We start from the raw sequence: 18,735 nt of genomic DNA, 5'->3' as shown, positions 1-18,735 counted from the left end.
GCTAAAGAAGTTACCTCCTTATGTGCAATTACTTATACTACAAATGATGTCTAACCATTTATTCCACTCTGTGTAACTTTTATTGAACTTAGCCAGGTCATAGGAACAGATAAATTTATAAGGAGTCTTAATAAAGTTATAATTATTTCCCAAACTAATATCTCGTATATTTCCCTTCTATGTCATTTTTGAGGGGTTTGAAGGGGTCTTCAGTGGCAACATAGTGTTTATTCGGTTCCACATCCTGCTTTGTCTACACAAATTTGCTTCATTAAAAACTGGCCAGCCTGGTCAACATAGTGAAACCCCTATCTCTTAGAAAAAAAGCTGGGTATGGTGGTACACACCCGTAGTCCCAGCTATTCAGGAGGCTGAGGTGGGAGGATCATTTGAGCCCAGGAGGGTTAGGGTTCTACAAGCTGCAGTGAGCTGTGATCGTACTACTGCGCTCCAGCCTGGGCAAGTGAGATGCTCTCTCAAAAAACAAAAACAAAAACAAAACAACAACAACAAAAAACCTGGCTAGTTATTATACAGTGACTGGAACATAGCACTTGTGTGTGTGTTTGTGTGTTTGGAGACAGGGTCTTGCTATGTTGCCTGGGCTGGTCATTAACTCCTGGGCTCAAGCCATCTTGCAGCCTCAACCTCCTGAGTAGCTGGGCTTACAGGCGCATGCCACTATATTCAGCTGAAACATCGCTTTATTAATCATTCTCGTATTGCCAGACATTTTAGTTGTTTCTTTTTTCACTATTATAAATACTATTGTGATAAATACCTTTGGGCACACATATCTATGTTTTTGATCACTTCTTCATGGTAATATTTATTATCTTCAAAATGGAATTACTGTGACAAGAAACTATCCAAGATTAATAAGAAAACTTTTGAATAAAAGACTCTACATGCATCTGACTCTACTTACTCTTAAGCTACAAATAGATCTTTTCACTCACATCTCTTATAAATAATTCATACAGCCTGATCACACTCTGCTTATATGTTTCCCTAATGAAATATCTGGATTCTCCTGTAATATGAAATAAGCATTAATCAGAATTTTTGTTATTTGACCATGCCAAAAAAAAAAAACTTACATTGCAAAGTAATGCAGCTCAAACATATAATTAACCAGATTATAAAAACTAAAATTATTCTGTAAAAAATTAGTAACAGATTAAAAACATAAAATTAAAGTTAATTCCAATATTGAACTGCTGCTCTTCTGCAACAAACAACTGAACTGTCAGCGACTTAACACTGGGGTTTCTGTAATTAGAGAAAGCAGAAATAGAAGAAAAGTCAAAGGCAAAATGCTTGTGAGAAACTGAATTTTAAAAATTGCAAAAAACTGTAAATGACTGACACACACAAAAAAGTTCAGCCTCAAAGAAAACCTACACTGAAACAAAATATTTCTTACCTAACAAAACCATAACGTCTTGAATGTTCTAACCAAAGGTGGTTAGAAAACACTGAGGTATTTTTTCTACATAATGAAAATGGAATTATATATTGGTACAACCATTCTGGAAAACTGTATTCAGCAAGACCTTTAATATTCATATTCTAATATCTTTCCTAGGAAACTAGTCAGTAATGAATTCAAAAGATATATGGATATTTGTCCTGGTGTTAATTCACAACAGCAAAAACTAGTAACAGCCTGAATGGTTAACAACAGAGAAACAATGTATAAGATCCATATAAAAGACTGTATGACCAAACTCAAAATTTTTAGCACATTAATGAATAAGAAAATATCTACAATGTCAAGCAAAGAAAGCTTGGTATGATGTCACATCTGTCCCCAAAATATATATGGCCAAGTAAGATCAGAAAAAATATGTATCAAGACACTTCAAAAGAAGTTGAATAAAAGTGAGGATTCTTGCCCTACAAGGTAGCCGTAATAATTTAAAAAGTATGAGTGCTGGGTTAGACAAAGTAACCAAGAGAATAAAATTGAGAGTTAAGGAACAGCTGCACACATACATGAAATGTTGATACATGCTAGAGGTGGCATGGCAGATCAAGTGAGAAAATAAAGTGGAGCTACAAAAACTGGCTATGCAAATGGGAAAAAAATGGATCCTTACCTCATACCACACATCAATATGAATTCCAACTGAATGAGGAATTTCAATGTCAAAAGCAAAACTTTATAACTTTTCAGTGAAAATATAGGTGAATGATTTTCTGACCTTGGGAATGATTTTCTGACCTTGGGAATAGTAATAATTTCTTTAAAAAGCCACAAACATTACTAGCTCCAAATGAAAAGATAAAGACTTCCCTATAAATCAAGATAGTTTTTAAAAAACAAAAAGCCACAAACATTACTAGCTCCAAATGAAAAGATAAAGACCTCCCTATAAATCAAGATAGTTTTTAAAAAGTAAAAACACAAGCTGCAAACTGGGAGCAGATTCAGCAACACATCTGATGTAACTCTAGCAACAATGATACAAGGAACAAACTCATACAAGTCAATTAAAACGTGACAATCAACAGAACAGAATAGGGATAAGATACAAAAGGCATTTCACAGAAGAGGGAACAAGTATGAGCAATATATACACATAGAGCCGACAACCTCTTCAAAATGTGGAAACGGCAAATCAAGATCACAGACCATTTTATACCACTCAAATAGCGAAAATCTCAAAAGTGTGAAAATAAACCAAGAAGAATATATGGATCAGGAAGAGCTCTTATATACACTATTAATGGGAGAATTGCTTGGTACAACCACTTTGGAAAACAATTGTCATTATCTTGTAAATTTGGACACGAAAGTCTATAATTTTCCATTCCTTTGTTATACAGAAGGGAAACTCTTATACTGTGCCCCCGGAGACTTGCCCCCCAAATGGTCACAGCAGCAGCATTTATAATGGCAAAAAAACCCCACTGTCCACTGACAGGTAGATGAATATTCTGTTATATTTACAAAATGGAAGTATTATGTAGCAATGAAAAATCAATGAGCCACAACTATAAACAGCCCCATAAATTTTTACAACAAGAAAAAAAGGTCCCAGAAGATCAAAACAAACTAAATTAGGCAATACGAAGTGGTCCCTCTTCATCCATGGTTTTGCTTCCTATGGTTTCAGTTACCTGAACTCAACCGTGGTCTGAAAATATTAAACGGAAAATTCCAGAAACAATTTATAAGCTTTAAATTTCATGCCATTCTGAGTAGCATCATCAACTCTCTTGCTGTCCTGCTGTGTTCCACTGGCAACGTGAACCTTCCCTTCGTCTAGTGTGTCCATGCTGTCTACACTCCTGCCTGTGGTTCACTTAGCAGCCATCTTGGTGATGCGATCTATTGCCATGGTATTGCAGTGCTTGTGTTCAAGGAACCCTTATTTGACTTAATAATGGCCCCAAAGCACGAGCATAGTAATGCTGGCAATTCAGATATGCCAAAGAGAAGCTGTAAAATGCTTCTCTAAGTAAAAAGGTCAAAGTTCTCAACTTAAAGAAAAAAATCATATGCTGAGGTTGCTGAGATCTAAGAACAAATCTCTTATCCATGAAACTGTGAAGAAAGAAAAAGAAATCTGTGCTAATTTTGCTGTTGCATCTCAACTGCTCAAGTTATGGCCACAGTGCCTGATAAGTGTTAAGATGGAAAAAGCATTCAATTTGTGGGTGGAAGACACGATCAGAAACAAATGTTCCAACTGACAGCAACATGTTGAGCCACATTTACTTTACTTTTTTTTTTTTTTTTTTGAGACAGAGTCTCATTCTATCACCCAGGCAGGTTGAAGTGCAGTGGCGTGATCCCAGGTTCAAGTGATTGTTCAACTTCCACCTCCTGGGTTCAAGCAATTCTCCTGCCTCAACCTCCCAGAGTAGCTGGGACTACAGGCGTGTGCCACCATAGCCAGCCAATTTTTGTATTTTTTAGTAGAGATGGGGTTTCACCATGTTGGCCAGGCTGGTCTCAAACTCTTGACCTCATGAGATCTGCCCACTTCAGCTTCCTAAAGTGCTGGGATTACAGATGTGAGCCACTGCACCTGGCCCATATTTAATTTACTCTTAATTAAACTTGATCATAATTATGTATGTATAGGGAAAAACATTGTATTTACAGGGTTCAGTACCATCCATCCCCCATTATCTAAGAGGGATACCTTCCAAGACCCCAGTGGATGCCTAAAACCTTGGATAGTAACTAAACATTTTACATATTATGCTTTTTCCTATAACTACATACCTACGATCAAGTTTTATAATTAGGCATAGTAAGATTAAAACTAATAATAAAATAGAACAATTATAACAATATGCTGTAATGAAAGCTATGTGAATGTGGTCTGTCTCTCTCTCAAAATATATTACTGTACTATACTCATCTACTTTCAGACCTCGGGTTAAATGAAACCAAGAAAAGTACAACTATGATAAGGGGAGACTACTGTATACTGTTTAGATATACACACGTAAGAAAAACTTAGAAAAGATGGAATGATGAAACACATTTCAGATAATGATTACTTATGGGGGGAGGTAGAGCATGGGATGGGAGGAAACACATAGGTAAATGTAAGTTATTGGGAATGTTTTAATTCTTCCTATGTTGGGAGGTGGGTTCATAAGTATCCTATTTCACAGAGAATAAAATGAAAAACATATCCCTTATTGTGACAAGAGATCTTAGGAGGCTGTGTGATTATGGGTGATTTTTACTCACTTCTTCATTCTGCTTTTCAGTAGTTTAAACACTTAAAAGTAACCACTATTATCCTGACACCCTAAGACACAAGCACAGTCTTACAGTTTTGAAAAAGACTGCCTAGGCCAGGTATGGTGGCTCACACCTGTAATTTCAGCACTTTGGGAGGCCAAGGCAGGCAGATCATGAGGTCTGGAGTTCAAGACCAGCCTGACCAACATGGTGAAACCCTGTCTCTACTAAAAATACAAAAATTAGCTGGGCCTGGTGGTGCATGCCTGTAGTCCCAGCTACTTGGGAGGCTGAGGCAGGAGAATTGCTTGAACCTGAGAGGCGGAGGTTGCAGTGAGCTGAGATCATGCCATTGCACTCCAGCCTGGGCAACAGAGTGAGACTCTGTCTAAAAAAAAAAAAAAAAAAAATCACAATAGCAAAGACTTGGCACCAACCCAAATGCCCATCAATGATAGACTGGATAAAGAAAATGTGGCACATATACACCACAGAATACTATGCAGCCATAAAAAAGGATGAGTTCATGTCCTTTGCAGGGACATGGATAAAGCTGGAAACCATCATTCTCAGCAAACTAACACAAGAACAAAAAACCAAACACCATATATTCTCACTCATAAGTGACAGTTGAACAATGAGAACACATGGACACAGGGAGGGGAACATCACACACTGGGGCCTGATGGGGAATGGAGGGGTTGCGGAGGGATAGCATTAGGAGAAATACCTAATATAGGTGACGGGTTGATGGGTGCAACAAACCACCATGGCACATGTATACCTATGTAACAAAACTGCACGTTCTGCACATGTACCCCAGAACTTAAAGTATAAAAAAAAAACAAAAAACTGCCTTTTGGGCAGTCAGGATAATGTAACTGGTATTATCTCAAGCTTCATGATACTGTTCCTGGGCTCCTTGCTCCCAGGCCTCCAGGAAACAGAAGCAATGGATGACATCTTTCCCACATGCTGGGAGACAAAACTCAACATTAATATTTTTAAGAAATAAAGACAAGTAGGCGGGAATGGTGACTCATGCCTGTAATCCCAGCACTTTGGGAGGCTGAGGCGGGAAGGGTGCTTGCGCCCAGGAAATCGAGTCCAGCCTGGGCAAGACAGTGAGGCCACCATCTCACTATCTTAGCTGGCTATGGTGGTGCACGACTGTAGTTCCAGCTACTTGGGAGACTGAGGTGGGAGGCCCACCTGAGCCAGGGAAGTCAAGGCTGCAAGGAGACATGATCATGCCACTGCACTCCAGCCTGGATGACAGAGTGAGACCCTGACTCCAAATGAATAAATAAGTAAATAAAAATAAAATATTAGTACCAACCTTTAACACCACTCAATTGATTGGTATATAGAAGTGTATTTGCTTGATTATATTTTGTAAGCAACCGCCAGAATATAGATTCCTCCTTCGAGCACAGTCCAGTCACGGTGTTCTTTAACTCTTCCGAGTGCACCAAAGCTGACAGGATACAGTCTAACCAACAGAGAGCATAAGCATTTTTCCACTGGACACATAAAGTCTGGGGAAATGATGTACATTTGCTCTCCAGTGGCATTTCCAGTTTAGATGTACATCCTTCATTTTGAGGGGAAGGTCTGCCAGTTCCAGACACATCAACTGTAGCAGGATCTTTTGTAGTAGCCATGTCAACAGTATCAGCTTCCAAAATCTCATTCCGCTCCAAGGAATCAGCTGTCCTAATTGGATTCTGTTGACCACTACTATCAGGTAAGTTTGACGAGGTTTCGTCATATACTTCTCCATTATGTTTGCTGTTCAAAACTTTTTCACCGTCAATAGCAATATAATTTCTAGTCTTTTTGGAATTTGCTAAAAGAAGTGAATCCTTATAGCTGCTTTCCAAGCTCTTCCTTTTCTGAGGCTTATGTGGAGTGTGACATTCTTCCAAATCAGGAGAAATTAGGTTATTAAGTGATTTAGAGCCCAAAGGATAGATGCACTGCAAAGTAAAAATAAAATGATAAAAACTACACAAATTCAAATAACTTCATGTTTTATAGTTTTCATATCATGAAAAACATGTATAGAATTGATTATATATGTATAGAACATGTTAGCATTGATTTGATGACAGGTTATATTTATACACATAAATTTGAAAAAATTAGAGACAAACAACTACTTAATCAAAAATTTGGCCTCCAAAAGAATAATTTTTTTCAGGTTAATTTGAACAATCAAGGGTTTAATCTGAGTTACAAAAGGGTAAGCTAATAAGGAAAACATATTTTTGCTTTAATAAAAATCTAATGTTAAGTGAACTTAAAATTTTCAACAATGTAAAGAAACACTATAATGAATGTTACTCTTTTGGGACAGACACTACATTACACTACACATTTTAAAAGTATTTTCAAATTAAAAGTGCACGGAGTAATTTCTGTGTTTCCTATATTTTGAAACTGAATATGCATCTCATAGCACTGCTGTTTTACATCTTTATTGGGTTTAGAGTCCAAGTGGCTGAATTTTAATGACTTCATCAAATCTTACTGTGCATTAACACAATTTACGCCAAATAACAACAATGTAAACATATCACTAAAAGAATCAGTGGATCTTTCCTAAGTTTAAAAACTACCAGAATATTTTAAATAACAAATTCAAGAACCCTCTACACTAAAGGTCTGCTTTTAAAATATGCCTTCTTTTTCAGGTGGGCATGGCAGTACACTCCCGTATTCCCAGCTACTTGGGAGGCTGAGGTGGGAGGATTGCTTAAGCCCAGGAGTTGGAGGCTGCAATGAGCTATGATTGCCCCACTCTATTGCTCCAGCCTGGGAAACAGAGCAAGACCCTGTCTCTAAAATAATAATAATAATAATAATAATAATAATAATAATAATAATTAATGCCTTCTTTTACACAAGTATGGTAGACTACTATCTTGATGGCCCTCCCTATGAACTAGAGAACTACACCTCCTGGTAATTCATGCCCTCCTGCAGCCAGTCCCTACACTGTACAGAGTTGGCTTGGCCCTGTGACTAGCTTTGATGGAACATTAGCACACATGATATACATAGAGGTCTGATAAGCACTGGCTCAAGAGGACAAGCCCTTCTTCTGGAACACTCCTTCTTAGTCCCAGCTATCACACTGTGAAGAGCCCAGCTGGCCTCATGGAGAGAACCTCATGGAAAATAACTGAGACCCCTGGCTGACTACTTGAAATCAACTGCCAGCTAGCAGCTAGTACCAACTGCCAGCCATGTGGACATTTCAGCTGTCCCAGCTGACATAGTGTGATGTGTAAGAATTCCCTAGTCAACTCACATAATCATGTGAAATAATAAATGGAGCCATTATAATTTTTTTTTGAGACAGGGTCTGCCTCTGTTATCCAGGCTGGAGTATAGTGGCACGATCCCAGCTCACTGCAACCTCTGCCTCCTGGGATCAAGAGATCCTACAACCTTAGCCTCCCAAGTAGCTGGTGCTAAAGGCACCTGCCACGGTATTTTCTGTAGAGACAAGGTTTCACCACGTTGCCCAGGCTGCTCTCAAACTCCTGGGTTCAAGCAATCTGCCTGCCTCGGCCTCCCAAAGTGCTGCAGTTCCAGATGTGAGCCACCATGCCCAGCCACCGTTAAAATTTTTGAGCGACTAAGTTTCAAGGTGATTCGTTTCACACCAACAGATAACTGAAATGCGCTAAATCCCCTCAGATAGCCTCTTCTACCAATTGAACATTACACTCATAATACTGCACTTACTATGAAATTCCTTAGTATAAATGAACAAGTTCTAGATTCTTCTGACTTTCCAACTAGCTGCAGTCACCATCAACTAACAACCTGTCAACATGATGCTTTGAGATTACTTCCTCAGTCCTACCATATGCCAGAAAACTGAGAATCCTTTAAAAATAGCATATATGTATTTAAAGCATCATAAAAAGGTACGTATCCAAAAAAAACTCAAAAGCAGAATCTTGAAGAGATACCTGCACACCCACATTCACTGCAGCATTATTCACAATTCCCAAAAAGTGAAAGCAACTCAAACATCTGCAAATAGGTGAATGGATAAAGAAAATGTGGCATACACATACGGTGGAATATTACTCAACCTTAAAAGTAAGAAACTCCTCATGTCCTTTGCAGGGACATGGATGAAGCTGGAAACCATCATTCTCAGCAAACTAACACAGGAACAGAAAACCAAACACCGCATGTTCTCACTCATAAGTGGGAGCTGAACAATGAGAACACATGGACACAGAGAGGGGAACATCACACACTGGGGCCTGTCGGCGGGTAGGGGGCTAGGGGAGGGATAGCATTAGGAGAAATACCTAACATAGATGACAGGCTGATAGGTGCAACAAACCACCATGGCACGTGTATACCTATGTAACAAGCCTGCACGTTCTGCACATGTATCCCAGAACTTAAAGTATAATAAAATAAATAAATAAACAGAAATAAACTGGAGATTAAGACTTAAAAAAAAAAAAGTAAGGAACTCCTAACTGTACATTCATCCGTGCTACAACATGGATGAATCTTGAGGCCATTATGCCAAGTGAAATAAGCCAGTCACAAAAAAGGCAAATACTGTATGATTCCATTTATATGAGGTATTGAGTCTGATTCATAGAAACATAAACTAGAGGACTGGTACAGTGGCTCAAGCCTGTAATCCCAGCACTTTGGGAGGCTGAGGCAGGCAGAACACCTGAGGTCAGGAGTTCGAGACCAGCCTGGCCAACATGGTGAAACCCCCGTCTCTACTAAAAATACAAAAAAAAAAAAAAAAAAAAAAATTAGCCAGGCATGGTGGTGCACCCCTGTAGTCCCAGCTACTCAGGAGGCTGAGGGAGGAGAACTGCTTGAACCCACAGGCAGAAGTTGCAGTGAGCCGAGATCACGCCACTACACTCCAGCCTGGGCGACAGAGCGAGACTCCATCTCAAAAGAAAAAAAAAGAAAAGAAACAGAAACTAGAATGGTTGCCAGAAGCTGGGGGAGAGGAAAATGGGAAGTGGTTAATAGGTACAGAGTTTCAGTTTTGCAAGATGAAAAAAGTTCTAGAGATCTGCTGCACAAGTGAATATACCTAATACTCCTGAACTCTATACTTAAAAATGGTTAAGATGATGAATTTTTTTACAACTTAAAAATTAAAACAAATTTTTTTAAGAGAAAAAAAAATCCTGAGACGAAAACCCTTTGTGAATCTCAAGTAGTCAAGATCATGGTATATGCATCCTACTTACACCTCTACTTTATTCAAAACGTAATAAACCCTTGGTTGCAAAGGAATGCATATTAAAAAAAAAAGAACAAAACAGTAATAAACCATAGGAGGCCCCGGGACTGCAAAACTTAGTGATTTCCACCCACACTCTTCGCAAGTGTCTTCACTGACTTTTCTTTATATAATCTGTGCTCCCACCATAGGCCAATCTGTAATATAATTTGTCCTTGCCCTGATTTTTCCCTTATAAATTAATGATTTCAGATTTTTATCTTTTTTCTTTTTATAAAATTTTGTTGCCTCTTTCCACATGTTCTAAATATTTGTATCTCTTTATACCTGACCTGACTTGTTTCTATTTACAGTGAACATGTATCATTTTTATAACTAGAATAAAGCTTTTAAGCTGTCTTCAAAAAAGTCATAAAAATATACACAAAGCATTAGTATTTTAGCCCAGCGCAACCATCTAGTATCATTTAAAATCCAATGCTGAAAAAAACCTAATCCTGTCTCTTTCACTGAGTTTTGGAGCAGCTTAAGTAAATTCCTGTACTTATTCTTGTGAAATAGGAAAAAGGAAAACATACCATGTCTTCTTATACTTGTATAAGTAATTATCAACAAGGTATGGCCAAAGACAAATTATAATAATAATGTATTCATTTTACAAATGGAGAAAACAAAAAGTTTTCTTTGATTACTTAACATTAATGATTTAAAACTTTTATTATAAATTTCATGGGTTTTTAAAAAAGACTAATTAAATGTTCCAAAGTAAACGCTGAATGATAGACTACTCCACGAAAAAAAAAAAAGTTAAAACTTCCTACTGTTTAAAAACTCTTGAGAGTTTCAATTTGGTATAATTTTGGACCAGTCTTGAATATTAGTGTTTACAAATCAAGGAACATTTTAATGTAAATACCTGACTAAAAGGGGTTTTCCAAATGGTTCTTTGCAATTTACAGCAGAGTAAACTCCAAATTTTATAACAGAACTCTTTGGAAATAATTTGATTCAGAGGACTTACACACGGATCAGCAAAGTTTACTGATAAAGGGCTAGATAATAAATATTTAGATTTTATGAGCTACATAGTCTGTCACAACTACCCAACTCTGTTGTTGTATGCAAAAGAAGCCATGAACAATACATAAATGATTGAGCATGGCTATGTTCCGGTAAAACTTTATTTATGAACACTGAAATTTGAATTTCATTTAATTTTCACATATTATGAAAGGGTATTCTTCTTTTGATTGATTGATTGATTGATTGATTGATTGATTTTGAGACAGAGTCTCCTCTGTCACCCAGGCTGGAGTGCAGTGGCTCAAATCTTGGCTCACTGCAACCTCTGCCACTGGCTTCAAGCGACTCTCCTGCCTCAGCCTCCCAAGTAGCTGGGATTACAGGCATATGCCACCACACCCGGCTATTTTGTATTTTTAGTAGAGACAGGGTTTCACCATGTTGGCCAGGCTGGTCTCGAACTCCTGACCTCAAGAGAATCCACCCACCTCGGCTTCCCAAAGTGCTGGGATTACAGGTGTGAGCCACTGCACCTGGCCCTTCTTTTGATTTTTTCTGGCATTTTTTATTTTGATATTTTCCTAACCATTTAAAAAACAAAAAAATCATTCCTTGCTTGTGCATCATACAAAATGTCTGCTCACTCCTGGTGTAAACCAATCTACTTCATAAAGTACACTGGGCTCTCATTGCCGACTAGAAATTAAAAAAAAATAATAAATTACTCATGTTCCTTTTTAACATTTCCAAAGTATATACTTAAAATTCTTGATTATATATTTTTTGCTTTATCACTTAAAAAACAATGCTTCAAAAACGAAAACTCCGGGCTGGGCGTGGTGGCTCACACCTGTAACCCCAGCATTTTGGGAGGCCGAGGCGGGTGGATCACCCGAGGTCAGGAGATCAAGCCCATCCTGGCCGTAGTGAAACCCCGTCTCTACTAAAAATACAAAAATTAGCTGGGCTTGGTGGCTTATGCCTGTAATCTCACCTACTGAGGAGGCTGAGGCAGGAGAATCACTTGAACCAGGGAGTCGGAGGCTGCGGTGAGCCAAGATCGCGCCACTGCACTCCAGCCTCGTGACAGAGCGAGACTCAGTCTCAAAAAAAAAAAAAAAAAAGCTAAAAATCTATGTAGTACATCTAACTTTAATAGCCAAAAACCTATCTCCTGAAGACAAGGACTTCTCTATTCTTATGGTCCTGATCTTCTCCCCAAAACCTTGCTCTTCCAAGTCTTCCCAGCTCAGTAATTCACGATTCCATTCTTCTAATTTTTCAAGCCAAAAATCTTGGAACTATCCTTGATTCCTCTTTCCAACCCCATATCCCAATCTTTCAGCAAATCCTGTTGGCTTTACCTTCAAAGTATAAATAAACTCCAACCATGCCTCAACACCTCTGCCACCACCCTCTCCCCCAGAATACTGCAACTGCCTTCAACTAGTCCAAAGGGAAAAAAACTTTTTTTCCTTTCTACTTATCAATCTAAATAAAAAGAAAAGAGAAGCTTCTAAAAAGAAAGTGACATTTATTCAGGAACAAAGTATTCCAATGGGAATACACATGCCATAGTAAACTCTGTGTGTTCAGGGAGGTAAGGGAAGACAAAAGGTTTTTAAAGGAAAATAAGGAGGATCACATACTTGTTTTGAGATAATTACCCTTGGCTACAAGGATCAATAACAAGGATGACACCCATCCACAGATGGACCAGGCAGTTGCTGGGCAGATGTCCTTGCAGAAGTATTTTCTGTGTATTTCATGATGTATTTTCTGTGTATTTCAGAAGTATTTCATGATGGCCTTTGTGCAAGGTTGTGGTTTTTGTCTTTTGAGATATTTTGGTATCTATGCATGAAAGCTCTCTCTTCATAGCCTTTCCTGGCTCTATTTGTCTTTTTTTTTTTTTTCTTTTAATAGAGACAGGGTCTCACACTCTGTCATCCTGACTGGAATGCAGTGGCACAATCATAGCTCACTGCAGCCTGGATCTCCTGGGCATGGTGCCATGTACCCGTAGTCCCCCTCCCGGGTAGCTGGGACTACAGACTCACACCACCATGCCCAGCTAATTTAAATTTTTTTTTTGTAGAGACAAGGCCACACTATGTTGCATGGGCTGGTCTCCAATTCCTGGGATCAAGCAATCCTCCTGCCTCAGCCTCCCAAAGTGTTGGGATTACAGTTGTCAGCCACTGTGCCTGGTCAGTCAGGGTTTTTTTTTTTTTTTTTTAACACAAGTGACTCCATTTTGATTATGACAATTTTCACATATTCTATCCTCCCAGCACACTTTTGTGACCAGATGTGTGGGGGCTTTTTCCCCACACCAAGCAATTCTCCAGAGGACACCAAATGGGTATCCTATAATCCAATTCCATTTGGATGTTATCTACCTAGAGACCATGTCAGATCCTACAGGTTGAGGGCTCAGTCCCATGACTCCCTCCACTTCAGATGCCAATCCCACATCCAGGCCACCAGTACATCTGACTGACTGGCTACAAAGGTTCCCACTCCCCCTTCTTGGGCATAACTAGTTTGCAAGGACAGCTCGCAGAACTCAAACAAACACTTACTTATGTTTATTGGTTTATCCTAAAGGATATTATAAAGGATATAGATGAAGAAATGAGTAGGGCAAGGTATGGGACAGAACAGGTATGAAGCTTCCACTTCCTCTAGGCATACCACCTCCCACACGGCACCAGCCCCTCCAGCAACCCACTCATTAAATCCAAATCTTGATATTTTTATACAGCTTGATCTCCAGCCCCTCCACTCCTTTCCTGGAGGCCTGTACATGGGGCTAAAAGTTCTAACCCGTTAATTCTCTAACCATGTGGTCTTTCCAGCTACTTGCCCCATCTGAGGCTATCTACGGCTCCATCCTAAGTCACCACAATAGTATGAACCCCGGTGTTAGCAAACAGGCTCATTCTGAATAACAGGACACTCTTATCATTCAGGAAATTCCAAGACTTTTAGCTCTGTAACGGAAACCAGAGACAAGGACCAAATATAATTCATATTATACTATAACTAATCTCCCTGCTTCAGGTCTTGCCCATTACATATATTTTCAACAGTGCAGTCACAGTAATGCTTTTAACACTGAAGTCAACTTATGTCAATCCTCTGCCAACATCTCTGCCATGGTTCCTGGTTTCACCCATAGTAAAAGCCAGAAAGCTTACAATGGCTTATAAGACCCTACTTGGTCCAGCTCCCCCATTATTTTTCTGATCCACCTTCTATCGCTCTGCTGGTTTCATTGCAGTAGCACAAACATGACAGGCAGCCTCCATTCTCTCAGGGCCTTCCTGGAACTTGCTTCCCCTGCCTAGAAAGCTCACTGCTCTTCACCTCTTTCAGGCTTTTGCTTGAATTGCACTTTCTCATTGAAGCGTTCCCCTCACCACCCTATTTAAAATTGCAAACTCCCCCTACTTTGGCATTCCAGTCCCTACTGCCTTATTTTTCTCCACAGCACTTTTTATCACCTGACACAAAAACACATACTTGTTCACTGTCTTTCCCACTCTATGACATAACTTCCTTAAGGGCAAGAAATTTTTGTTTTATTATTGTATCCTAACATTGTATCTGCAACAGTGCCAAACAGTGACACTCATAAAAAAAATTACTGAATATAAACATAAAGAAATTTATATTTGTAGACACGCCTGGGATTACTTTACTTCAAATTATACCCAGCATAAGTATCTATTAACAACCATGTGATTTAGTCTAGTATTTTCCAAACCTGGCTGATGATCAGACTCATCCTCAAATGTTACAAAACCACAGAATTCTGGGCCAACTCTACTGAATCAGCATCTGGGGGTGATACTCAGAAATTTATTAAAAGCACTCCAGGTAATTCTGATGAACTGCTAATTTTTTGCTGGAATAAACAGATCTGAAATTAGAAGTCTGTATTCCAACCACAGCTCTGCCACTGTATCAGGATCTTATGTTCCTAAACCCTCTGAAATCCATTTATTTTCTTATTCATGAAATAGGAATACAAATCTTGCAAAGTTCTGAGAATTAAACGTGTATGAGACAGTCTCATAAACTGTCAAATACAATAAAATGTGGAGTACTACAGAATTTAATGAGCTGCTATATAAAAGCCGTACCAGTGGGTACAAATTGCTATAATTCTAAAAGCGATTTAGAGCTTCTAAAAGGATCTTTTAGAATTTACAAGATTCTATGCTCTCTTTAGTTCAGAGTATATATACTGGTTTTGGACTAACCAATTTCCAAAATACTCTTCCAGGTACATTAGAGATTCATAACTTTTCCCATCAGTTGCAAAGATAAACCAAAGCGATGAGAGAGTAACTACTATATGCTAATAGCTAACAAGGACCTCCAAAAGGTTAAAAAAAAGAAAAAAATCTTGAAATGTATTTTCTCCTCTCGCAAATCAAATGGCAATAAAAACGAACATCTTTAAGCTACCAAGGAAAGGTAGGTGGAAAAATAACATTGTATACCAGACAGACTTAGAAACTGAGATTACATATCAAAAATCTAGTCTGAAAAACAAAAAATGAGTAAACTTTTAAAACAATTAATAAAAAAGCAAAAGAAAAAAGAAAAATCTTATATATACTATATAAGATTAATACTTTACCTGCAGATCCTCACACAAAAAGATAGATTCTTGAAAACTAATTCGGTAAGTCTTTAAGGCTTTTAACTTTCCCTTCTCTCTACAAGCAGGGCAATACTCATCTGATGGAACTTTAGCTGAATCATAATTCTAAAAGAGAAATAAAGCAAATTAAAATATAGACATTCCTAGAATATATCAAAATATTAAAAGTTAAATGGAAAGGTAACCAGAAAAAATTATAATTTTCAATTACAAGCATCCTGACAAGGTATTTTAAACATGGCAAACAAAAGAAATGCATATAAGCCTTTAAATACAGCTATTATTCCAAAAAGAATTACGTTATAATTTTAAATATTAAATTTTATGTGTTAAGAATAGTATCAATTTTATTTGCAAGGAAAAAAGTAACATCAACTACCCGGGAGAATTTATGTACCATATTTTCAAAGAACAGTAAATCATAAGGTCTATGTTTTATTTCCACTTTCATGTATCAATAAAACACAGAAAGGTAAACACATTAAAACAATCTTTCGCCATTACTGTAAGATTTCCGTGGAAGACCCAATTTTTTAGAAGTTAACTGGTAACATCAAAATTGAATTTAAGTCTCAAAAATAGAGAAAAAAAAAAAAAACTTTGCACTCAGGCAAAAAATAAGTTCACTAACTTTTCCCAAATACCCCACCATGTGGAGTGAAGATATCCCTATATCAGTCCCTGGTCCAATCACTGGCAAACCATTTCCAATCTTCGGAGAATCCATCATTCCGAGTCATTGGCTAATTTATGTCACTTGAGACATGTCAATATCACTAAGGATTTTTTCAATGAACCCTGGAAAAAAAAAGTCAATAGACAATTAAATAAAAATTCTATTTACTATAAAAAAGAACCATGCTATTTTACAAGACGTATATAGTAAGCAGATTTTGAGGGCTATATGTCCTAGAATAAACATATTCTAAAATTATAATCTTGAAGTGAAAATGATACCTATATTTATAAACCCAGCAAATTTGTGAACAGAGGGTAGTGACTGGCAACAGGACCAGTTTTCATAGCAGACTCATTTGTCAACAAATTAAATAAAACTTGTAGTAGAGGTAGCTACTATTTAAAGCAAACTATATTGACCAGAATTTGAAAGCCTAACTTTTTAGAGTCTATGTACAATTTGAAACAAATATGCCAGCATTATACTGAGAAAAACCCCAGATCCATTGTGCCACTATTTGACAGGAACAAAAGAACCAATGAACCATATATTCCATACATTCCTATTGTTTTCAACTACCAACATTAATACTTCACCAGTTGGGAAAAATACTACTTATTAAAAGCTGCTAACAAATTATTATTTGTAAATGATCTAATTTACACCACATTTAACTTATTTTGTTATCTGAACAAAAATATAAACACTGTCCTAGTACAAATTACGTATGTGGCAAGCTTGTTTTGCGTGTAGTCCTATGGTGCAGAACTACATTTAACAGAGTAAAAATTACAAGAGACCGGAGCTCAGTGTAAGCAACAAATAATTAAGAGCATTTTAATTGTGGGTTCACAATGATAGGAAAATCAAATACAGGAGACCTTTAGGGCAGAGGATAATTACCACTTAGCAGAAATGTTGTAAAATAATTCTAGGCATAAGTCTTTCCCAAATCCAAGAATCCATGATTCTATGACACCCATCTCCTGGGAATCGATGGCTCACAATTCACTTTAAAATCTAATTACGCTATTCTGGTTCAGCTATATAAACTTCACAAACCTTTCAAGCCAAGGAATAATTTCAAAAATAAAACTGCTTTTTAAAGAAAATATCAGCGAATCTTAATTTCCTATTCCTGAAGAAATAACCATAAGACAGAAATTTCTCAACTGCAGCACTACAAATATCTTTGACCAAATAATTGTTTGTGAAGGCTGTTCTATGCATTGACGATGTTTAGCAGCGTCACTGACCTTTACCCTCTAGATCCAACAGCCAAAAGTTTCCTGACTTGCCAAATGTCCCCTGGTAAGCAAAATCACCCCTTCTGGTGAGAACTACTGATGCTAACTTTTTTCTTTCTTTTTAGGCACAGACAACTTATTACCTTTGGCTGGTTCTATTTATAATATACTTACAAAAGAGAACTATGTAGGAGTCAAACTTACGCTTTTCAGGCTTTGTACCTGCAGATCTTGGTCCAGAAACTTACTTGTAAAATTAGTTTCTTCTAAGAATTAAATGAGATAAAGCATGTAAAAAGTTTAGCACCTGACAAATTAAAGTTACTATTTGGTGCTAATTTTATACTTCATTCTGCGTAGAGAAGCAGTACACGTCCTATCATTCTGCGGTACTCTCAAATGGGAAACTAGTAGGCTATGTACCTTGAATAAACTGTTTTTGATGAAAATTTCCAACTACCTGAGGGAACCTAGAAAACTTTTTCAAATCAAACGGTTTTCTCTTTGTCTCTCTCAATTATAAAACATAAAGAGTCTCCAAATCTGCTCTCCTGATTCCATCACCCAACATTTCAGCGGGAAAAACCAGATAGGTTGGTGGTTGAAATCCCGAATATACAGAATCCCCCAAAAGAAAATTCATTTAATACCAGAGGTTTATTTGTCCATATGAGGGACATAAAAAAAATACCAGAGGTGGGCTCCCCAGGTCTTCTTCCAAATACAATTCACTTTGACTTACATACAAAATCCCGGGGGGGATTTTACAACTTAATTTGACCCTAAGTAACTGCTCTTCCTCCCTTCAAAAACAATCTGCTCCTCCTTCCCATATCTCACTTAAATGTGGGCGTCTCCATCCTTCCAAACACACAGACTAGAAAGTCTGAGTTGTTCCCTATTCTTTATTTCCCTCTTCACACAGTAAGTCACCAAATTCTGTGGACAGTTCTTTGGAAAGGTCTCAAATCTCTACCTCTTTCCCTTCCATATCACTGGCAAAATGATGCCCCTACAAGTCTGAGCCTGTCAATGCTTAGTTTAAAACTCTCTATTTACTCTAGCCTGATTACAGCAAACTCCGTCCAAACAGCCCAATATAACCTAAAGGTAGTATTATGACCTAAAGCTCATTGTACTGTG

The 18,735-nt window shown here is 37.7% G+C and overlaps 1 protein-coding gene across 8 annotated transcripts in view; it reads right to left on the bottom strand.

Moving 5' to 3' along the window:
* Positions 1-18,735, bottom strand: part of USPL1 (ubiquitin specific peptidase like 1) — a 42,116-nt gene that overhangs the window by 22,001 nt on the left and 1,380 nt on the right. For 2 of the 8 annotated variants that reach the window (XM_019039570.4, XM_063697238.1), the window contains exons 2-5: positions 17,797-17,858; positions 16,298-16,464; positions 15,643-15,771; positions 6,051-6,690 (exon numbers count right to left, since the gene is read on the bottom strand). In XM_019039570.4, coding sequence (XP_018895115.2) covers positions 6,051-6,690; positions 15,643-15,771; positions 16,298-16,396 — 868 coding nt within the window. In that variant the 5' untranslated portion in view covers positions 16,397-16,464; positions 17,797-17,858. The remainder of the gene's footprint in view (positions 1-6,050; positions 6,691-15,642; positions 15,772-16,297; positions 16,465-17,796; positions 17,859-18,735) is intronic. The other 6 variants (XM_004054326.5, XM_055359752.2, XM_019039571.4 and 3 more) reach the window with 3 other exon arrangements.

This window comes from Gorilla gorilla, chromosome 14 (assembly GCF_029281585.2).
Source record: "Gorilla gorilla gorilla isolate KB3781 chromosome 14, NHGRI_mGorGor1-v2.1_pri, whole genome shotgun sequence".
Lineage (NCBI taxonomy): Eukaryota > Metazoa > Chordata > Mammalia > Primates > Hominidae > Gorilla > Gorilla gorilla.
Note: the sequence above shows the minus strand (reverse complement) of the source record. Positions and strands in the feature narration are given on the sequence as shown.